This window comes from Strix aluco, chromosome 2, assembly GCF_031877795.1.
Source record: "Strix aluco isolate bStrAlu1 chromosome 2, bStrAlu1.hap1, whole genome shotgun sequence".
Classification (NCBI taxonomy): domain Eukaryota; kingdom Metazoa; phylum Chordata; class Aves; order Strigiformes; family Strigidae; genus Strix; species Strix aluco.
Genome location: NC_133932.1, coordinates 33,307,475 through 33,330,989, shown reverse-complemented (window position 1 = coordinate 33,330,989; position 23,515 = coordinate 33,307,475). Strand labels below are relative to the sequence as shown.

At 38.9% G+C, this 23,515-nt stretch overlaps 1 protein-coding gene across 7 annotated transcripts in view; it reads left to right on the top strand.

Annotated features, from left to right (window-relative positions):
* Nucleotides 1-23,515, top strand: part of GRIK1 (glutamate ionotropic receptor kainate type subunit 1) — a 178,005-nt gene that overhangs the window by 88,050 nt on the left and 66,440 nt on the right. For 5 of the 7 annotated variants that reach the window (XM_074814188.1, XM_074814189.1, XM_074814185.1 and 2 more), the window contains exons 2-4: nucleotides 11,163-11,330; nucleotides 13,733-13,990; nucleotides 21,237-21,418. In XM_074814188.1, the coding sequence (XP_074670289.1) occupies nucleotides 11,163-11,330; nucleotides 13,733-13,990; nucleotides 21,237-21,418 (608 nt within the window). Of the gene's footprint in view, nucleotides 1-3,304; nucleotides 3,394-6,652; nucleotides 6,767-11,162; nucleotides 11,331-13,732; nucleotides 13,991-21,236; nucleotides 21,419-23,515 lie in introns of those variants that run through there. The other 2 variants (XM_074814191.1, XM_074814187.1) reach the window with 2 other exon arrangements.

Below are 23,515 nucleotides of genomic sequence, written 5' to 3'. Positions count from 1 at the left end.
CCTCCACCACCACCTCCTTTCTGGAAAGGATGTACTTTTGGATAGTCTATGATCTGAGTTTATCTATGCTTTTTCAGGATAAGCTGGGATTTCTTCAGCTTTGATAAAGAGCTTATGTTCCTAAGCATCTTACAAATAATAGTGCTTAATGGGCACTCATGAAAAGAAAGAGTATATGATTTTTAAAGATATAACCCTGATGTTTATGCTGTTTGCCGAATAACACTCATTTCAAAGTATAGTCTAGGATTTTGAAATGTCTTTCTATTTCTGTCTAACAGCTTGAGAAAAATGGCTAATCCTGAAGTAGTTTAATTGAGTAGTCAAACTCACAATTGCTTTATAGTAAGGCTATATTCTCACACCTCAGGATTGGTCTCCAGAGTAGCCTTTTCAGGACTTCAGTCAAATTAATCTATACATCTTTCTACGGGTCATATGCTGTCATGTTGCAGAAAAAAAAAGTAAAATGGCTGCACATACTGCATTGATTGCTACTTTCTGGAAAGTGTGATACCTTGTAACCACTGAAAAAGAAGGTGGTAAAGCACTTTTTTCACAGATATACCTCCTGTTTTAACCAGGTGCCTACATAAGATCAGGTGGGAAAACCCCTCTGAATTCAATTTTCCTTGCTATCCTTTTAGATAGGGTCTCTATTGCTCTCTTTGGTTCAAGGTTTCCACAAATATAAGGTACAATTACTTTGTATCTGCAACAAATCTTACTATATTTTTTAAGCAATCTAATACTTTTGAGATGGAACCAGATAAAATCAGTAAATAAAAATTCCAGCAGGTTCTGCAGCTCAATGCCATCAGCCTTTTAGTCTTTATTCAACCAGCTTTATTTCCATTCTGCTCATCTACTTTTTATTTCTGTGAAATTATTTTTCCCTTCCTTTATTCCTTAGTAGAAACATTGAGGTTTTTCTGTGATTGTTCCTTCCTCTCTACTTTCATGTTGCCTTTCCATCGCTTTCCAGTTTCAGAAGCAGCTTGTAGTCCAGCACGTGGTCAGCAATTAATATGTCAAGATGTCTGGATGTCTCAGAGTGAAACCCCCTGACTCAGACAGATATGTATGAGGGCTCTGAAAGATTTAAAAAGACACCAGAAAGTAAGTTTCTCTTCCAGTGGGACTACTTAAGTTGTTACAGCATGGTGGGAGAAATGCTAAGCCATGAGAGAATTTGATCAAAACATCTATCTCCTTCAGTAAAGTCTTATTTCTTCTGAACGAAATTATGGGGAGGTAAGTTTAAAAGGCTGTTACTTTGGTTGGGAGCTTTATAAAAAGGGAATGAAACCACTGTTTCTGCAGAGTCCAGGAACGTTTTTGCCACAAAAGTTGCAAAGCAGGAGGATTACAGCGAAAGATGCAGGGCTGTGCATGGATCCAGTAACATAGCTGCAGCCAGTACATGGTTAACACACACATTCACGGAGATCATCTCATTAACTAAAAGAATGGCCTTATTACTTTATACTCCTAACTATCCTTAGGAGCATTTTGGCAGTGCTCACACTGAGCCAACACATTCACCTGAAGCACTTAGCACAGGAGCTGCGTTGGGCAAGGGTTTCCTTGCTGCATCTCATGACAGCACTGCCCTGTTCCCCTGGGTTACTGGGGAGCTCTGCAGAGAGCAGCTGCATTCATACCACACATCCTGATTAAAACATGGTTCTGTTGAAGGAGGAGTCTTGATCTGCCATGTACTTTTGCAAAGAACGGCACACAAGCCACGCTCTGCAAAGCAGGCCAGATCATATGCGCGGACAGAGGGGAAAATGGGGTGCCAAAACTCTGTGTATGCTGCTTTAGACAGTGCCCTGCTCCTAGGGAGCTCATCTCACACAAAATCTAACACTGGTCTCTGCAAGGCTCATCTGCCTAATTCTAGCTCCAAAAAGAGAAGGGAAACAATTCTTATTCCCTGTCCTTGCTGCATGGCCAGAAATTACATCTGATGGGACCCAATGTTGCATGTGTAACAGGGTAATTAGAATCAATTTTCTCCCTCTCCTGTTATTGCCTTGTTTGAAATTAATGCTGCAATGCATGGGTACTAGTTTGCCCAAGCAGGTATGGTGATCTGGGAGGAGGAACAGCAAACAATATAAATAACATCCATTATCCTTCATTTTCAGTACCTCCTTACTAGCCTGTGTATCAAGTGAAAACAGCAAAATAAAGGCAACAAGGAAATAGTTTTTAAATTTCTATTAAATAGAGTTTGTACCTCTAAAATGATCATTTAGTTTCTGGCTAGTACTGCCACTGTATTGCAAGAGATATCTAAACCAGGTCAACCATTTTTTTCCCTGTTAAAAAAAAAAAAAAAAAAGAAAAAGTTCATTACTTAGAAATTCTTCAACATAAATCATGCCGATTGAGCCTCTGGGAAATATTTCCAAACTCACAAGCTCAACTCAAATAAATCCCATTAGAAAAAGCATATCTTTGTATCTTAATAAGCTCAACTTTTTATATATGTACATACACACACACATATTTTTATCGCTCTGCTTTCCACAGAAATAAAGCATCGCTGAATGCAGTACCTTGCTAGAGTGCAGATAATTATAAAACCCCAGACCTGGCACTCATAGAGAAGGTTATGGATAGAGAAGTGCTTTAACATTTTCTATGTAAGATCCTTCCCCTCTTTTGTACTCTTTATCTCAATCTTTAACTAGGCCTTGTTTGCTGTGAGTTATGTATTCAGACCTGGTATAAGGGGTTGCAGCTCTTCCACAGTCACAGAACCTGTCTGCACGAGGGCTGAAACCAAAATGTGATTTCTGCCAGTTTCATCATTGTGTAATTAAGCACTAACCATGTTGCATGAAAGTAACAGAAAGGCTGAATCCCTGTGAGAGTTCAGTCTAAATCAAGCAAATTCTAAATCAGACTGCAAAGCCTGACAAACCATACCTCACCTCTTGTTAAAGCTAAGAGCAAAATCTTCACAGAAGCAACTGGGATACAATCATGTCCTAAAGATGTGCCCAGAAGTGGGTTTCAGATGTGCGATTTTGAACCTAAGAGATACTCAATTTATCAAATATTCCGCGACCTTTCTATGAACAAATTTAATCTTAAAAAAACACTCCTCACATTTGCTGAATTTGACACTTGAGTTGCACCCCCTTCCATCTTTCTTTGTTGGGTTTCAGGTCATGAACCCGACCCAGGTTTTAGCTTCCCAGTCCTACCATGCAGGCATGGAAAGGAAAATGTAACCATCACCCCAACCCCCCAAAGCCAGCCTGCTCCAAATTATTCTGTTTGGTTGCAGATTTCTTGCAACCTGAAGAAGCTTGCAACCTGCAGAGACAGCAGAGGAAACAAATGCAGAGATGGGGATAAGAGAGACAGGAAGTCCAGGTGAGCACCAGAGCGAGATATTTGCCTTTCTATACTCACCATCTCATCGTTTATTTTGGATTAGGATGGATGAGAACAATGAAGGTAGAGTGTAGAAAGAGCAAGAGTATGGGCAGTTTTGTTTTGTTTGAAATGTATCCTAAAAGAGGGAGCTCACAGACAGATGATGAGTTACAGAGGGAAAATGATCCAGACCCAGGATCTGGCATAGGCAATGAAATGACAGTGACATTTGGCAGGGTATAGCAATGAGGAATAAAATCGAAGGCATGCTGGACAGGAACCAGGCTGGGTGAATACAAAGATGCTGAATGCCGAGGTAAGGGCAGGGGCTTGAAAAAGAGCAGAAATAGGCTGAAACAGAGCACAATGTATGGAAAGTTTCCAAAACAGCTTTTGAACAGATTGAAGAGGAAGTGATGGCAGGAAAGTCACTCAAGCTCTCGGTTTCACTGTCTGTAAAATGAGGATGATAATAGCTGCCTAACTCAGAGGTCCCTATTGCAAGGCTAAATTCACTCGTGCAAAGAATGCTAATGTGTTCAGTTTGCATTCTGTGAGCCAAATGCGAAACCCGTGCATCTAATTCCAAGAAAACCTAGGGGAGAAAACCCATTTTGGTTTGGATTTGTAAATGTAAAGTGCAATTACTGTTTGTTATAGGATTGATGATTCTTCCTGAGAAACTTTTTTTTTTTTTTTTGAATACATACAAACACATAACAGTAGTTTTTAGGTCATGTATAAATTAGAGGTAATAGCCAATTTCTGGACTAATCTTACACAGTCAGTGAGCTAACTTTAAAAAGAAAGATACTGTCAAACTCTCTGCTAAAGGTAAGCATCTAAGTAACAACTCATTTGATTATTCTCTTTTGGTAAGATGAATGCCCAGACTTAGCTCTTTAATGAATGCACTTGCACTGACTGGCTCTCAGACAGACTCCTCATGGCACAGGAATGTCCTCTGGTCAGAGACAAGGAGAGAAAAAAATGGTTAGGGGGGATTTCCAGTAGTGAGTGCTTTCATTCCATGTGGCATACTCTTTAACTCTATAAGTGGACGTTATCTGAGAAAAAATCTTCATAAGCACTGTTTTGCTCTGCCCTGTTCCTCTTCGAACTAGCAGGTCTACCGCTACCACTCTGCCAGCCCCACTGAGCTTCAGAGGTGCATGTGAGTCCATAGGCATCCTGGCAGCAGAGAGGTGTGAGTCCATATCTATATCAACAGAGAGCAAGGGCAAACTTCATGCTAATTTGGCTTTATGAATCTCCTACATTTACTTGCATCAGCAACAGCTTCTCTTTCAGGAAACCAGTGGCACATAGCTGCACAGTCATTAGGATTTCAACTCTCATTTCTCTTCAGTGACTGACGGGTTTTAATGAGGTCTTATGGACCACCAGGTGTTCAGAAGGTGCTGTGGAAAGTAGGGGAGGCTTCTCAAAGCATAAATTCCTCCAGGAGATAAATGTTCAGATGTTTCTGGAAATCCTGCTAGAGAATCACCTGCATGTCATGACACTGGATTGCCTTGGAAAGCCGTGGAAAGCCTTTGGCTCAAAGCTTTGGGTATGGAGCCATGACATCCAGTGGGCCTCATGCTTCCACATTGCTTATTCAGTGTGTCATCCTGTGCAATACACACCTCTCCAGGGGGAGGGATTATGAAACTAGGATATCCCTCAAGCAAGAAAAGGAAACCTGGACATAAACCTTGTAAAGTTTTATCCTTAACTGTAAAGAGCTGTAATCCACAGAAAGTCCTCTTTTTGTCTAGTAGAGGGAAAAATACCTGTGTCTTTATGAGTAAAACTCTAATTGTTAATCTTAGCTATATTTTGCCTCTACCATCCTTCTTAGTCTGTATGTCTTAATATTTCAAACATTTTTTACTGCATGTTGCCTGTTTGTTTCCAAACAACATTCTTTTGAAGTGTAGTACCTGAATAAGAACATAAACAACATACAGCTTTCCATTTTTTTAACACCTCCTGTTTCTCACTTTAATTTCTGTTGGAATATCAAAATACTTGCTGTTGGTATTAATATGGATACTCCTGGAGTCATATGCCTATATGAATAGCTGAGCTATTGTCTTTAAATTGTTGGGACTGCTGGATGCAGGAAAGAGATGGTGTGCTGGGGAAAGAAAATCTGGCAGCAAATAAAAATCCCATCAATATATCTTTTAAATTTCATTGTATATGGTAGCTTGATTTGTGGTCCTTGAATACTGTATCTAGTATTCAGCAACAGTTTTCTCTGTTTTAACAGTACAAGCAAGCATTTTCCACTGGTCAAAAAGTGGAGAGAATTATGTAAGTAATAAGGAATATTATTAAAAATGTTTGGAGGACAGTTAAATAGCTGATACACAATGGACTCCTGATGTGAAAGGGAGGTTGACTGCTGGTCCAGAGTGTAAGCATGGACATGGACCTGCCATAGAGCTGCCTCACACAGCCACCAGTGATCTGGAGAGACTTTTAACAAATTTAATTGGGAAGTATGAAATTTATCCACTGAGATAATGAACACGAGAATGTCCCAGAGCAAGATCTACATCTGAAAAATAACTGCTTTTTTTTGGCATGTCTCTGGTGACCACTGGGTCTCAGGCTGGCTTAAGAGCAGAACATGTTTTTTGTTTTTTGGTCTTCTTTAGGTGTTAGAAGGAAATACAGATCACCTTCAAAAAGCATAGTATTTTCACACCTCTGTTTTGCAGGCTATCAGTACTGTCTTTCTCTGTAAACCTACCTCCATTTCATCCAGCTTTCTGTAGTATTTTAATAGGAAATATCAAATAACAAAAAAAAACCTCAATACAATAAGATCCTGTTCTTATGTTTGCTATGGAATAGGTAAGGAAAATCTCTCTGCAAGCAGGATATAGCTTTTAAAAATATTTTGAAAAGTTAACATTTTACTTTGAAAGCATCAAACTGATACTACTGACTGAAATCACAGAAATTCTTTCAACACTACTCAGGCAATTCTACGTATACATGGCTAAAAAAAAATGTTATGTCCACTGTATTGGGACTAAAATATGTTAGTGCATTGAGGAAACCTGACCAAGGAAGACTAGGGAGACAGGTCAATAACTGCCATCAGAAAGGTCATCAATTTTTAGCTGTTGCTGTTTATGACTGATTTTAAAACAGGGACAGAGAACTTTTCCAATAAGAAGCCTTTGAGCTCTGCCTTGTCTTGAAGCAAAATGTTGAGACCCATTGAGAGGTATGGAAATTGATTCGTCCATGACCTCTTCTAGAACTCTCTCAGTCCATGATGACCCCTTTAAATGGAAACATTTGCTTGCTCAGAAGGACTGGAGCTGCTTTTTCAGGTGTGCCTACCAAGGTGTGTTTTTATATTTTTGATATTTTACTTACATTTTTTTATCTTCAGAGGATGAATGGGGCTGATGCTTTGTCATAGTTGTCAGTTTGACTTGCATCCCTCATTATTCTCTGCAGAGCAGTCATTCATGTGGCTCAGCCCTCATTTCTGTCAAAGCAACGTTAGCCAAGTAGTCATTTTCCTCTTACTTTCCACAGCCAAATTAAAAGTAGGGGCAGATACAGCTTTTTCCTTCATCCTCACAGACATCACTTTATAAAGTAAATGCTGAAAATGAAAGGTTTCCTCACATACGTGTGCTGGAGCAGGATTATGGGTTAAGTGAACCTGAATGCTGAGTTCTCTCACTGGTGTGCTAACATGTGGCTGGCGGAGAGTTACTCCCTTTGTTCAATAGGATCAGGTAAACTACATCTGGCATTGCCCCTCAGCTGTGTCTGGTGAGACAGCCTCTGGAAGCTGTTGACATCCATCTGAAGCAGAGCAGCCCCTATAGCTTTGGCACTTGCCTGGTTTTGGTAGGCAGCTTCCTGCGGACTCAGGCAACTGATCCCGCTGATCGCAGGGGCAGACATAGCGCCTGTGCAGAAGAAAGGTCAGGTCTGCCACTGATCAGGACTAACCAGCCTTAGGTTGGCCAAAGCTCCTGCAACATGATCACTATCTGTCTGAGTAATTGGGGAGGAGGGGAGGGATATGAAAGGGAGGACTCAAAAATTTAAGCTTTGTCCCATCTATGTGTTACCAGCAGCCTACCTTGAAAGCCACTGCTTGTTTTCGTGCTTAACAGTAATGGCCTCATTTCTGGAGAATCATTTATATCTTGAGTTACCATTGATTTTTTTCCTTCCTTTGTAGAATCCTGTGGTTAATTTGTTTTTAAAATGTTGTACAGTAATTACATTATTTAAATGAATCATCTGACAAACTGGTTCTTCATCAAACTTGTCACTCTGCTCTTTCTCTTTTAACCTGGACCTTACAATAAATTCTAAGCTTGACTGTAAGTCATCAGCAGAACATGGGAGAAGAGAAACTATTTACTAAATTGTTAGATTTCATTAAGGATACATGGATAAAAACACAACAGCACAGAACAGCCAGATTTTATTTGCTGGCTTGTTTATGATGCAAATTTATAGACTGATTCAAATCTTTTTTACACATATAGGTCCCAACAGAAAAATCAAGCTCGAATAGGTAGCAGTTCAAGCTTTTCAAAGTGCAACTATCCCAAACTTCACTCATAGTAAGCAACAATTTCCTCCATAAACTGTCTTGTGGACTTTGTTCATGGGCAGCAGGGCACTGCTCTTTGTGCGTACTTTAGGGTTTAATTGGGAGAACAAGTAAAAATTTACTGACTTGGAAGAATTACTTCTGTGGTCTCAAAACTTCCCCATCCTAGGGCGGGGGGAGCACTAGTTTTCAGAGACTCTAATTGGCACTCTATTCAGCATCTCCAGTTCAGCAAAACTAAATTTCCCACATAAAATTATGGACTTCTTGACTTTCTGACCCATTTTTACACCAGACCTTTCCAGAGTATCCCACCAGCAAATTAAAGCATGTAACCAAAGTTGTCTGTAAGTGCTTTACTGCTGTGTCAACATGTACAAAAGGAACATGGAAAATATGCTGAAGGGGTACCAACATACTGGTTGTACAGCTGATTTTCAGAGAGATCTGTCTGAATATATTTGATGTGTATGTGATAATGCATATGCAGTTTTGATTAGTTTGTCTAGGAAACACATCCATACAACACTTTCCCTCTTTCCATCACTCCTCCTTTCCCTCCACTGCTTCCCTCTGCCCAGTGAGCCTCTACTCTTTTTTGAAAGAGACCAAGCAAAAATTCTGCAAAATTCTGCTAATGAAGTATAAATAGTTCATGGATATACATCAATTAAAATTAATCTCCATTTAACAGATAACTGATTAGAGGTCTGGAAAAAGTTATAGTCCTAAAATCCGAAAGTGCTTGTGTATGTATAGGTATGAAGATTACCTCAAGGGTGGTTGAAAGAAGTTGGTTTAGTTTAAAAAAAAACAAACAAAAAACCCCAAGAAAGTAATACAAACACAATACAAGCACAAACAGAAGTGTAAGCACAGCACAATATTAATTTCCAAGATGGAGAAGATTTTTTGCCAAGATCAAATTGTAAAAGACCCATCCTATTGGAAGTGGAGAGAGATGGTAGTCACCCTGTCTTAACAGAAAGTTATCTCAGGCTATCCATTATACTCAGTGGTTTCCACCTTGCTTTATGAAACAAAGTTCTGCTAATTCTAGTAGGGGTTCAAGTAAAACACTACAGTTACATCTTGCTGGCCCAAGCCCAAACTGGCATTATAGCTAACTGAAATTGTTTGTCCTCCTCAGGTGAAAGGAAGAAAAAGAAATTTTATTTAACAAGAGAAGTAGTAAACTTGTTGGTATTATCATTGGGGTGAGGAATTATAAGATCTGAAAGAACAGGCATTAGATTTTTTTTTTCCTTCTGATAATCCTATAGTTTGAAAATCTGGAAAATCCTGCTGACTCTCAGTTTTCCACGTGAGGTTTTACATTTGATCCCAAAACCAGCATTTAAACTTTTTGTCCCATCTATTTCTGTGTGTCACAGTCTCCTGTAATCATTTGTATGTTTTATGATGGAGGGAAAAAAAAAAATCAGTAAGTCTTTAAGGTTCTATTACATGCATATAGTAAATGAGAAATACATATAGTGAACAAGAAAATTGCTTAAGTTGGCAAAATTGCTTAAGTCATATTAAAGTATTGTTATATATGGGTTTGAGAGATAAAGTTGTGTATTTAAGAGTAGCTAGAGATCACATTGCCAATTTGGGATTGATAGCCTCCAGTCTTTCCATTGTTGAGTTGAAATTCGAAACAGGTTTTAATTCCACTGTGTTCCCATTTCCTGATTGTCAGCTAATGACTGCACTATTCCTACACTGGTGACATCAAAATTGCAAGAGATTGCAGCGCATTAGCTGAATGCATTCTGATGCTCAGAAAATAAGCAATGTCTAGGGCTCAAATTTCACATAGGGAAATGTGAAAATACGTAACTGAAAAATCCAAAGTATTCTCTAGTGACTTGCACTAAATGAGTAAATTATACTTGCAAAATCAAGTACTGAAGCTGGAGATTGCTGTTTAAAGGAGCTATTTTTTTTCAAATTAGCTGTGTTTGTTATGCATTCATCAAATCCCAGTGCTCCTAGACAGCCTGAATGTGTTGTTGGCATAATAAAGTCTCTAGAGGCTAGAGGGAGTAGACATTCCAGTATAAGTGGGACAGCGTGTTGACTTGAAACGTAACCACCTTCTCCATCTCAGAGTACATGCCAAAGCATTCAGAATGCTTCCAAAATTCACATTGGTTATTTACAGGTCCTCTTCTGGAAACTTGCTTCCAGGTTAAAGAAAAGCTCAGATTCACCTCATTTGTTTTTAAAAGGAGCAAGAAGTATATACAATTTCAGTCTGAAAGGTAAAAAATAAGTTCTGACAAATTGAGCAGAACTCAAAGAGCAGTTGCCCAGATGGGATTGCACAGAATGGGTTGGGACAGGTTTTTGTTCAAATAGTTCAAAATAGATGTTGGAAGAAGAGTCTAGAGGAATGATAGGCAGTTGAGAGCAATTGTGCTAGATCCAGCACTGTCCTTGGAAGGTACTGATTGACACTACACCACTGGAGACATCACTCAACACTGGCACAGAGGTGAACTCTTCTGTGGGAGCAGCATGTGGATCAGTTATGTTCTGTATCAACAAGTTCAGTTCTTTGAAAAACTAAAAATACTCACCTCTCCCTGAGCAAAGAGAAATGGCCAACAACGTTGCCTGCATTTTATAAAAGACCAAAGCCCTACTAAGACACCGACCTCGAGTGGAAACTTGCAGTCCATTTCTACTCAAATTCCTAAGTCACTTCTGAATGCGGATCTTGTACTGCCAAGATTTGCAGAAACACTTCAGAAAACATCTCCAACACATCCAAGTTTCATCTCTAAATGTAGATTAGATTGGAGCAGGATGATCAAGACCTATGAATATCACTAGTTTCATTAGTCGTGAACTCAACTGAAGTTTTCACAAGCATTTAAAAATATTATTTTGAGAAGCCTGAAAATAAACATGCATCATCTTTCACAGATGTTTGTCTAAGCAACATTCATAATATTGAGTTAACCTACAGTGACATTGTAGATAAAAACTAATGATCCAATCTGCTCTTGCTGTGGTGCTTTTAACAGCAATTTTAACTGTTTTGTTTTATGAACGCTCAGATTAATATTGCTCATAATTTATTTTTCTCTTTTTATGTACAGTGATGAAGAGGTGACTAATACTTCTCATTTATCTGTTTCAACAGGAGGAATATTCGAAACTGTGGAAAATGAACCTGTTAATATTGAAGAATTGGCTTTCAAGTTTGCAGTCACCAACATTAATAGAAACAGGACACTGATGCCTAATACCACATTAACCTATGACATCCAGAGAATTAACCTTTTTGATAGTTTTGAAGCCTCAAGAAGAGGTAATTATTTAAATTACTGTGTCAGTAACATACATGTTCTATACCAACCTCGTCTCCTTTTTTGCTGCATTTGTAACATGTATATGAACAATAATATAAAATTTATCTTTCAAAGTTATTTGAACTACGAATGAAGCTGGACTTGGACTTGTCACCTAGTTTCTGATAAAACACCTACATACTGTCTGCATGTTAAGAGCCCCAGATGGAAGGTGGCAAGTCCAACCCATTTTTCTTTCCAAAAAACAGATTTGCCACCTGGAATTCTGCAGAGTATGATCTAACAGGGAGCACAGTGGGATGTCACAACCCATAATTAGCACACATACACAGATATCCATTATTCATAACAAATTATTTCTATTGTATTTTAAAGAACAGAGCCCAGTAGTCTCCCTGTCCTGAAATATTAATGCTTCAGAGGGTTAGAAACAGAAATAAATTTCTCTGTTATAAACAACTACAGGAATTGGAGTGGACAAATTTGGAATTTTTTTACCTATTTTTTATTTTTCTCAAAGGGAAAATTATGGTCCAATTTACTTGCATCTAATTTACTTGCAGACCAAAACAGAAAGGGAATAAAAATCACAACTCTTCTTAAGCACAGTGTATTTCTTCACCTCTAGGAGGCAACCTTGAAGTTTGCTAAAATTTTATATACAGCAATCTAGTTTTGGGAATTACATGGTGTGCACACAATCTCATACAAACAAGTCTGGAGAAAGACCTATAAATCGCTAAGACTTTGCAGATGTGCTTTGCAGCTCACTATAACATCTGTCACTGTAAATGTACAAGATGCGCTTGTTGTAAGGCAAAAGATGTGTCTGCTATAAGGCAAATGAAGGCTGGAAAATAAACATGCGTCACATAATGAATTGTGCTAGAATTCTGGTGAGCTGTTGCCTTCCAAATGTCCAAATTACTAAATTCTCCTCATGGTACTCTTACTAAAGACTGGAAAAAAGGAGAATGCTTTCAAAGAACATATAAAATAGCTTTAAATTCTCTTTATTGCATTCTTTTTCAAATATCAGATATATGCTGGAACTATATGCTATCAAAAATCAACTGTGCTGAATTTATAATCCATGTAATCCAGACAGAGAGGATTTCAGATTCTCTGTAGAGTGAGAATCTCTTCTGTGACTACTGTGAAAGTATCTTCTCCATTTAATCTGTAGGAAGGAGTTCCTTATAAATATTTTTTGTAAATCTACATGCAAGAAATCCATTCAGACAGTAGTAATTTCATCTCATCATGAATTGTTGATATTATTTATGCAATTTGCACATTAGAACCTGTGATCCTTTAAGAAGCCTTCTGAATTAAACCTTGAAAGCCTGTGTATTTCATGCTGTCTGTAAAACACTCTTGTAGACTGAAGACAGAAAATAATTGATTTTCTGTTGTGTTCTATTACTATCAGATAGCTAAATATTAATTTAAAAATCTCAGCTCATTGTGGATGTTTGTGTACTCAGTATTTCATCCAATCACTGTAATTTCTAAATTTCCCACAAAGAACTACCTTACAAAGAGTGCAGCACTGCAACCCAGTGCAGGGCTTTCTCCCAGTCAATAAAGACCTTATTAGAAAGATTTGCAGTAAATTTTACTAATGGACAAAAGTAATTAATATTACTTCATCTTCTGTCTGTTAGCCTGAAAAGACATGAGAGGGAAAGAAAAATGAAAAGGCACCTACAGGAGGGATTCTTTTGGCTGAGATATAGGCACAAGGAGAAAGAAACCTTTGTTGATACTAGCATTTGACTCATTTGGAAAGGTATCAAAATGTCAGTGTGTGTTGGTTCTTTATTTCCCTGTGTCATTACTGAGGGCTTTAAGCTTTATTGCCTGTTTTGTAAACACAGATTATGGAGCACCATAAATCATAGTGCCCTTTACTGTTTCTATTCCTTCAGTAGCCTGAAATTAAAGCAACTAACATTGGTAGAAGCTTGCCAGTCACGGAGGGAATACTTATAGTGTCTGTTGTGACTCCATGAATGTATTTCCTGACACACTGCCATGAAACTTAATTCATAAGATATCCCTTTGGCAAACCTGTTGCCAGAAAGCTCCTGGTTTCTCCAGGATAATGCCATTCTGAGAAAGTCAACTTAGGAATCATTGTGAACTGAAGGTAATGAGCAGAGAGAAATTGTTTTGGTTTTTATTTGTAGCAATCAGGTTCTAGGATATAATGCTAATCAGTAAAGCCATTTTCAGGAACCATTTGGAAATCTCAGTGGGTTTGGGAGCAACGTCGTTACCCATTCTCACTTTCAAATGATGGAGATGGATGGAGAATAAATGATCTCTGTAAACATCACACAAGTTACTTGCTTTTGCCAACTAACAGCTTCTTCCTCTCCCTTCCTCTCCCCCTCAGCATGTGACCAGCTCGCTCTTGGTGTAGCTGCTCTGTTCGGACCTTCCCACAGCTCCTCTGTCAGCGCAGTGCAGTCCATTTGCAATGCACTTGAAGTCCCACACATTCAGACCCGATGGAAACACCCTACAGTGGATAACAAAGACGCATTTTATATTAACCTCTATCCAGACTATGCAGCCATCAGCAGAGCAGTTTTGGATCTTGTACTATACTACAAGTGGAAAATAGTAACAGTAGTATATGAAGACAGCACAGGTAAGTAGTACTGGTGCACTGCAGATCATGTACTTCTATTAATGTACACACATTAATAAATTATGTGAGAGTGTCTGTGATAGTTCAGCCTGGCATACTTACAGCAGTTTTCCCCAGAATATAGAAGAAAAAGGTCTCTAAGGCTCAGCTTTCATGTAGCTGCTATGGCTTTTGGAAAGCTGTTCATTTCATCAGACCTTAAGAAGTCACCAGAAGGTATCTCCTGGATTCTGAATACTCAGTCATGTTTTGCTTCCTATTTGTGGAACAAATAACAACTTCAAATTGATACATATTCTAGTGTGGGACTGATTAGGGATTCTCCCTCTCAATGAAGGTTGATCTTAAAAGAGATACATCTATAAACCAGAAGTTCAAGCTGCAGCATTTTTGATGTGGAGACTACCTTGTTCCTTGAAACTGTCTCAGAAACAGTCAACCCACTTGTCAGCTGGGTTCTGAAGACTGTATGTGAAAGTTGCAATTTGTGTAAATGTTTCCAGCCTGGGACTCTTAATTCAGAGAAGATCATTCGTTCTTTGTGACGAGAACCTCCCCCTGGAGCACACAGTAGTCATAGCTGTTCAGTGACATACCACAGACTATCAATATCAGTAACATGTCCCTTTTTATTCACACGGAAAAAAGAGAAAAAAAGAGAATAACAAACTCATTCATGGGAACAAGTGATTTAAAATCTTATCAGAGACTAAGACTTTTTTTTTTTTTAAATACACAGAGACTGTGGAAGAGTGTTGATGTTATAAGGAAGTCCAAGCCACTGTTATATGTCTTTACATATATAGGCTTTACTACCCCTGCAGCAGATAACATATTGTATATTTTTTTGAGAAATGTATTGGCTGCTCTGGTCATTGAGAGAACTGCGTACCTAAAATGCTCTCAGAAGGAGTCCCATCCTGCAGCATTGCACACCAAAATTTATTCCAAGCATGACTACAGAGAACATAATGTCTCCTACAGTGTAGACTGAGTCATGGATTAAGGGTCCATAATCTAGCTTCACAAGAAAAGGTTTGCATGTAAACAAACCATTAAGTGCTTAGAGAGGTCTATAGCTCTCTTTTTAAAACATAAGCAGCACTAAGCAAGGCCTGCCAACAGATTGTTTTTTGCAGGACACAAAATTACAGATAAGGGTGCATTCTAAACAGCAGAAAATACTTTCTTGGAGGCAACATATCTGTAGAGATGAAGAAAATAGAACCAATTAAATAAGACTTACACTGACAGTTATTCTACTGTAAAATCTCATCACCATCCTTCAAAACTGTATTTTTATGGTAAAGGTGTAGCTGAACTACACATATTTCTGAAAAATCTTGTTGTGTATTAGTGGTCATTGGTACAAATTAGGCACTTCACTGTCAACCCTACTCTTGAGACTTGCATTCCCCTTTCTCTTCCCATTGCCCACAGAAGTATAACACCTTCTATAGCTCTACAGATGTGCAAGTAACATTTAAATTGGTCATTTGATAATGACATAAACCAAACCTGGATGAGCCATGAGCTCAGGCATCTGCCTAAGGCTTTAAAGGGATGCCTATTAAAATCATGTTGCGAAAACATGTCCGAAAGACAGAATTTCACTTAAAGAAAACCCAACCCAAATTTAAGGCTAAAAATGTTGTATTTCTTTATGCACTGCTGACAGCACAAAAGAAGCACATGCTTCTTCTTGGATCCAAGAGGCAGGTCTCAGTACCAATATTCTGCTCACCTTGGATTCAGAGAGTACACCAGAGGGCTAGAGGTAGAAGAGAAAGAACAAGTGAGGCTGGACTTACTGCAGTGGTCTTCTTGCATTTCCATTACGATGGTCTATCTATTAGCTTGAAGTCAGGAAAGTAAACAGGTCAACTTTGATCAATATAAATAGTCTTTGGATTTTGAGTTAGAGTGACGCCATTTAGCTCAAGCTCTTTTTATTTCTCATCTCTCATGTTTGACGTTACACTACAAGAGGAAAAAATATATGAATCTATTTTTTTTCTTAGAGACAAGTTGTATGTGAAGAGCAGCTTCATTCCTAAACAAACAATGAACTCATAGCTGTAACAGTGAACTTCCAATGATCCATACCCAAATTATTCAGGTTGAGATTAGCCTTGCTCCAGGTTAACAGTCTATTTTGAACATTAAGTGTGGGAAATACTGTTTTCATCCTTCACACTACAGCACTGCTGCAAGCCTGTGTGCCATCCTGGCCAGCTTCAGCACAGAGGCCACGTACGGTGCCAGTTTGTCAAGCTGTAGTTGCCCATGTCCTGTAGTTACGGTTTTCACTGCTGCATGGACACATCCATCAATGGAAATGCAGTTATGAGTCTGGACTGAGCAATGTTAAAAAAACCCAGTGAGTTCATGTTTCCAAATGATCCATATCACTTGTGCCTACCCTCCTTATCTCAAACTCTATTTACCATGCTGCCAGTTTTTGTCATCCAAGTGTTTTTCAGCCATAACTTTTTTCCAGTCAGTGATTTTGGAGTGCCTGCAGAGACAAGAGCACTACAAATGTCTGAATGGTTTAACACCAGCCTTCTCAGACCTCTACTGTTTAATAAGGCTTTCTCACTGACATCTGCTTTTTGAGATCTGGCAAATCATTATTTTATAGTCCCACATTTTTCATGAGCAGGTTGTATGATATATGGACACCTTCCAGGACCAAGTGCTTTACATCCAGGAAGCTACCTGTGTCAACAGAACTTGTAACACCAAAGGCACTTGGTGTGACACAGAGCGGTCTTGCCTTGACAGCTTAACATCTCTCTTAATTATAGTCCCAAGTTTTCATTCTTTGGCATTTTACCACTACATCAGCTTTACTCTTAGCTTGTCTGGTGCGTACACTGGGGTAAGCCATTCTATGTTTTCTCACATATCTATTCTGATATTGATGAAACATTAGCACTTTTTTCCAATCTTCTACAATTCATTCAAGGTTCCAATATTTATCACGTTAGTTGTTGACTGTTAGTAATCTACTGAGTGGACTCTATAGGACTGTCAATGATAAGCAAATTTTATATAAGCAGGTCCAGAAAACCTGTAACCAATAGTGCCAAAAATGACATTTGGAATAGGAAGTACTTACTCATCCTGTTTCTTATCAAATATCATGTTAAATGGTACCAAATGCATCACGCTAAACAACTTTACTGTCTCCTCCAAAGGGGCCTACAGCAGTTATAAAGCTTGCATTTTGTTCCTAAAATATATTTGCAAAATTCCTTCATGTTTCCTGAATTGCACTGATCAGATTTTTACCCTCTTGTCTCTTAGACTTCAGTATAAACAAGAATAGTAATGCGCACTACAGCTGATTTTTATTCCTAATTCATGCCCTTACTGTGCCATTGAAAGATGGACTTTCAGCCAAAGTCATCTTTCTTGATAGTAAATTAATAGCTTTTGGCTATAGAATAAATATTTATTTAAACATCTCATTTTCTCTTTCTGAAATTCTCATCCCATGCATTAATGCTTATAGATTTCCAGTGATAGGGAAAAGTAAGACTCCTAAACAAATGTAGTTATTTTTCAGGTTGAGACTGTGCTTCTTTTTTACCATGTTAAGCATAATCCACTTTATATTCAGAGTCCCCAGGCCATAATCAGCTTTATTCCAATTATTAATTCCTCTATTTTTGATCAATGTGTTAAAAAGGTTAGTTCATATCAAGTGCAATGCCTTCATGTAAAGCAAAAAATTTCTCCTGAAGTTTAAAGACAATCTAATGAAGCCTTGCAATAGACTGCATGATACATAGAGTATGCATATCCCAAACTTAGGTACCATAAATTATGGTTTATCTGTCCACATGCTAGAACTAGGTAGACATAACTGTTCTCTGGTTTAATATAGTGGTTTGTAATAGATTCCTTCCAATATCCCACCTTTGCACTTTGCTATTTGGCACATTGATCTGTAACAGTCACATGACTTTGTCTCTGTTATCAACAGCTCAAACAAAAGGAGTAAAAGCAGGTTTGACTCTGCTTTGATCTATCTTCCCTGAATTCAATAATTTTAACCTACCATGTGCTGACAAGGGCAACTATATCAAATTCCTCATCTTCTGTAAGAATCCCTGACTTTTCCCACTTGTTAACCTGCTCTCCCAGCATTTGTTTAAGGCTCAGAGGAACCAAATCTTTTCATCATATCAGTTCAATTAGTTTGCATAGGGCAGAATTTGAGTTCTTACTGAATTTGCTTTCTTTGAACCTGCTTTTACAAGGGACATCTATTTTTGCTAACCTTAATACAGTTTTCTAATAAAAAGGAGTACTTTCTCACAAAGCAAAAGCATTTCTTCAATTTTAAGTCTTGCTGAATTAACTATACATATTTTAATTTAAAAAGAGGACAGAAATGGGGAAATGAACATTTTCTACCAATGCACACTACCATGCTTACTGCCAACACATGTGATTATTTGCCTGTTGCAAGACTGTGTTTGTTAGCCATGTTTGAACCCCTATATACATCACACACAACTTGCACTAGTTCTAGACATCATGAAGTGATATTAAATACTCAAAGATAGTCACATATTTTACTCAAGTGTCAGAGCAAACCATTTCTCCAACCCCAAAGCTTACTGAATCTATTAATGTTAGAGAACATAAGGTACTTTCTCAACAATTCAGAAAATTCCCATCTCTGTTTCCAAAGGAAAAGGAGAAATTGTTTAGCTGTCTGGGTAAAAGGCAACAGAATACAGTCAGTAGGCCAAGAAAGTTAGTGAAACAAGTCTGGTTTCCACCCTCAGAGATCTTGTTTTATAGCCCTAAATTGAGTCTTTCCTCTCAGTAGGCCTGGCTAATCCTCTCTCCAGGCCCTTCACTGTTCACACTCAGCCACTGCAGCTTCCACCTGGCTGGACTCTACAACATCTTTCCTATCCAAGTTCCTGTTCCAGCTCAGTCCTGTGTTGCTGTTCAGGTCACATCACCCACTTTGCAGAGAGGGGTCGATGACCAGGATTTGTCACTTTTGAGTCCTTCCCAGCTTGGCTGCTACTTCCTTCCCAACCTGATGGGCAGTCCATGACGACTCCTGCCTGTTACAGGCTGAGGTCCAGATGGTCTTACCAAGCAAGAGAAAAGTGACTGCCCTAAGCGCTGTACTTGCCCAGGCCTTCCCCACTCCCCCCAGGAGTCAGACTTGGTGGTATCATGTCCAAGGGTTTGGATTTGTTGAGAAGGACGAAGAAGAGCACTGATGGGGTATTCCCCTGTGCCATTAATTATGCTGGCAGTCAGTTGATTCAGGATTTTTCCTGGTCCTCCATAAAAATAACTGCAGTTCTTTTCACTGCTTCTTTGATTTCTTCAGTACACTGTAGCTAGGCTTTGCCTTCACTTCATGTGGCAGTAGGAAGTGATGGGAAGTACAAGGTCCAAGTCTCATGTGGCTAAAGTAGATATTTTAAGGCACACAGCATTTTGCTTCCCCAAAAAAGGAGATGGAGGTGGGTGGGTAAATCCTTTTCTTCTGCTCTTTGCCATACTTGCACTTAAGTTCTTTTTGTTGCTGGAAAAAGAAACAACAATACTCAGTCTGAGGCTGTGGATAAGATGCAAGATTACCTGCATGCTGGACTCTTCCTCCCAAATCTCAGTTTTCTGTCTTAGAGTCACCTTTTGTTCCAGTGGCCAAGTCACTGCAGTCAAGGGCTGAACACTTGAGCGCATAGTGTAACAAAGCTACAGCCTTACAGTCAGATTACATAAACTCCCCTACTTGTTAGTCAGCATTGGAAGCATGTGCCCCATTCTTATAATAATGAGCTCAAATTGTTTCATATTTACACAGGCTGGCTTCCAGCCAGGCTCTGATCTCACAGCGCGTGCAGTAATTTACATTTGAATACTCTTGATGCTTAATATTCTATATTGATTGTTGATACTTGAAAACCTGCAAAGAACAGACCCAGCATTGCAGGCGGAGGGAAAGATTATTTTTTTCAAAAGACATTGCCAGTACTTGAGTGAAAGCCAACAGTCCTCAACATAGCAATCACTCGCTAACCTCAGAAGAAATAGCAATGCTTCATCTTGCCTTATATATGCCATTGGACCATTCAACCAAGGACATTTATGCACAAGACAAATACATACCCATTCCCAGCAGGAGAGCAATGAGTTTTTTCATATTAATAATTTGTTTGATTTTTGTTCAAGAAGTGCTTCTCACCCATATTCTCTCTCTCTTTATGCACATTTTTAAGGCAGCATTTTACTTTCACTCAGCAGGAGATCACAAGTTTCTTGTGGGTAAATTACATTCATGGATAATGAGAAAGAGACTGTAATCACACACCTCAAAGAACTCTTAACTATCTTACTTAGGTTTTGGAGGCAGTACAAATTACATAGGAGTGCTGAATTAGCTAGTAGAATTGCACTGTGTTTAAATACTTGGACAAATCTTCAACTGGTTTAGCTCCACTGACTTCAAATAAGCCATGTAGATTTGTACCAGCCGAAGACATAGTCTTAGAAATCATGTTCTTGTGCTTACAAGTGTAGAGCTGGATCTCTAAATATTTCTGTTCTTTATAAGATCTCAGACTTGCCAAGTGACCTTATGCAAGCCACTATGCCTTCAGGCATTTTGTCTCCAAACTGATCATAAGAAAAATTTAAGGGTCCTGCTTTGATGTATTGAAATGTATGCTGAAATGAGGACAATGAGAGCCATATGGGTGGCTGTTAAGAATTATTGGTAAGTGCCACTCAGGCTAACCACTAGCTTCTAAGTGAGCCACAATGAAGGTGCTAGCCATTGAATATTTTTCTCCCTCTATCACCCTTCATCTGCTCATGCTTGACATTAGGTAGGAAAGTTAGTAAGGAGGTTTCTTCAATTCTGTGTTCTTGTTGTTTAATATTGAAATAATAATTAGCTGCCAGGGAAGAAGCTTCATATCTTTTTTGCAATAAACTGTAATAATATAGCATCAATACAAACATATACTATAGTCAACCAATTACAAATACTTTTCAGAATATTTAGATATCGGAGCCAAGTATAACCATGAAAAAGGAAAGCTATAACAACATTAGTTAGAAGGCTGGCAAATGCAAAGCTAACAAGTACCATTTCAGGATATGAAATATGTTGGGACTGATAAGAGACCCTGTTTAAGTGACAATAAATACTCATTGCACAGAATGGTTAGTTGTATAATTGCATATAATTTTTCAGGTCTAATTCGCCTGCAAGAGCTCATCAAAGCCCCTTCTAGATACAACATTAAAATCAAAATCCGCCAACTGCCCTCTGGAAATAAAGACGCTAGGCCTTTACTCAAGGAAATGAAGAAGGGCAAGGAGTTCTACGTGATATTTGATTGCTCACATGAAACAGCAGCTGAAATCCTTAAGCAGGTAAGGAGAAGGACATGAAAAAGCATGACATTCATTTCGTCTCCTGAAAGTTTTCAGCCTCTCTGGTTTTCATTTTCTGGGAAACTGAAACTGAATGCATTTACCAATTAGGACATAGGCTTGTTAATACCAGGGACAGAAGTTGTTACAGAATGTGCAGCAGCATCTGAGCACTCCACAAGACCTCAGGGCTTCGCAGGGCCATAAAGACCACCAACAGTATTAATGTCTAAAGAGAAGCCCATAGATACCCTGCAGAAGGAAATATGCATTTCTTTTTAATACTTCAGGTTCTGCTTGACAAGGAAGATTGTTGCATTTATTTTAGCTTGTCCTGGTTTAATCAATACAGTTTTTATGTCTTCCCCCACAAAAAAAAGAAAGAGTCCATTTTGGAGTGCTTAGGGAGCGGCTCATGTTAAGCCATTCGCTCCATAGAGGTTGCACATCAGGTTCAATGCTGACTACAGTAACAACAGAGCGTTAATCCACTGCAGACAAGAGCATAACTCTGCATTCACTTCCCTGTAACAAAGCAAGATTTGGTCTTTTGGCACTACCTCATTACATTTTAAACTCTGGTACAGCAAGAAGATGGAACAGAGAAAGTATCAGAATAAAAACGTATACCTTAAAACAGGAAGAGAGGCTATTATGCAAGGGTTGACATAGCCCTGACCCAAGTGTGAGAGTTGGACAGCCACACAAGGCAAGGATAAACGCCACAAGGATGTTAATGGGCCAGGATGTTACCAGGGGCACAGAAAGAGTGGTGTAAATTAGAATTTACTGTTACTTACTATAGATTTCTAGACAATTAAAGTCTAGAGCACTGGCTCCTGCAATTCATTGCCCTATAGACAATAATACCAAGCAAGTAATACATTGTGAATGGCATTTCCCTTTTTGCTGCAATTGTAGGTATGAGGGGTTGTTGATTTTACTGTCAGTTGGTCTAATGGAAAACACTGAAGACCATCAGAGAGGTTCCACTGATCTGAATGTACAGATATGGGCTGCACCATAAAGGTTAAAACCTGTGCTTCCAACCCTGAATGTTTTGCTGAAATATTTAAGTTAAGCAAAGCAGTTTTCTGTGTCAAAGTAAGAAAGAGAACTTACTGGTTGCATTAGTGTGAGGAGCCTGAAACCATCCTCTCCAGACTGGAGAATCTCAGCCCTGTGAATACAGACATGCAGGATGGTGTCCTAAATCAGATGCAACACACCTGAGAACAGCACGCAAGTTCCCATGAGCTGGTAGAGTTAGATTTATTGCTGTTAGGAAAGTTGGCCTGTACTAAATTTTAAGGTTTTTTCAGTGAAGACTATATATTTAAGCTACAGCAGGGCCAGATGCCGGCATGATGTTGGGAACATGAAGGAAGAGCAAAGGGAGGGTGTGCAATCATGCAGCTGCTATCTCGTGATGGAAAGCTCACTGTAGCAAGCAGCATTAATTGAGAAGGGGGGTGGATGGGAGAGGTGCTGTCCCCTCACTCTGCTCCCGGTAGGGCTGTCCAAAAGCATTAAAACATGACAGCAGGAACAAGCTGCTCCAAAATGAGATTTGTGGGGGAAGAGTTAAACTGACAACATGAATTTTCAAGGATCTGCAAGAAGAGAGTGCAGATGTCTGGCACACTGCAGGAGGCACAAAGCTTCAGAAATACCAGGCTGAGTATGGAAAAAAAGAGAAAAATAACCTTAGTGTCAAAAGAAAAAGAGAAAGTGCTAAAAGATGCACTAAGACAGGGCAAAGTGGCAGAACAGTTTGTGTGGGAAATGGATCAGGGAGACAACTGACAGGCTGCAGATACAGATAATGCTGTCCAATGCCTTAAGAACTCAGAGAAAGATTGTGAATGGCAGTGTGGAAGAAAACAGGAAAATTAGGAGAGGTACACCTGTGGGTCAGAGCTGTGGGAAAGGAAGCAACATAAATATGGGCTAGAAAGAAAGGGAAAATGGCTTTTATATGAGATAGTTCTGAGGCTGATTCTAGATGCTGGCAGGAGTAACTCAGGTGCTGAAGTTCCTTATTGTCAAAGGCAGCTGTGAAATAGGAAGGTGTGGAGGGCTCTGAATTCACATGTG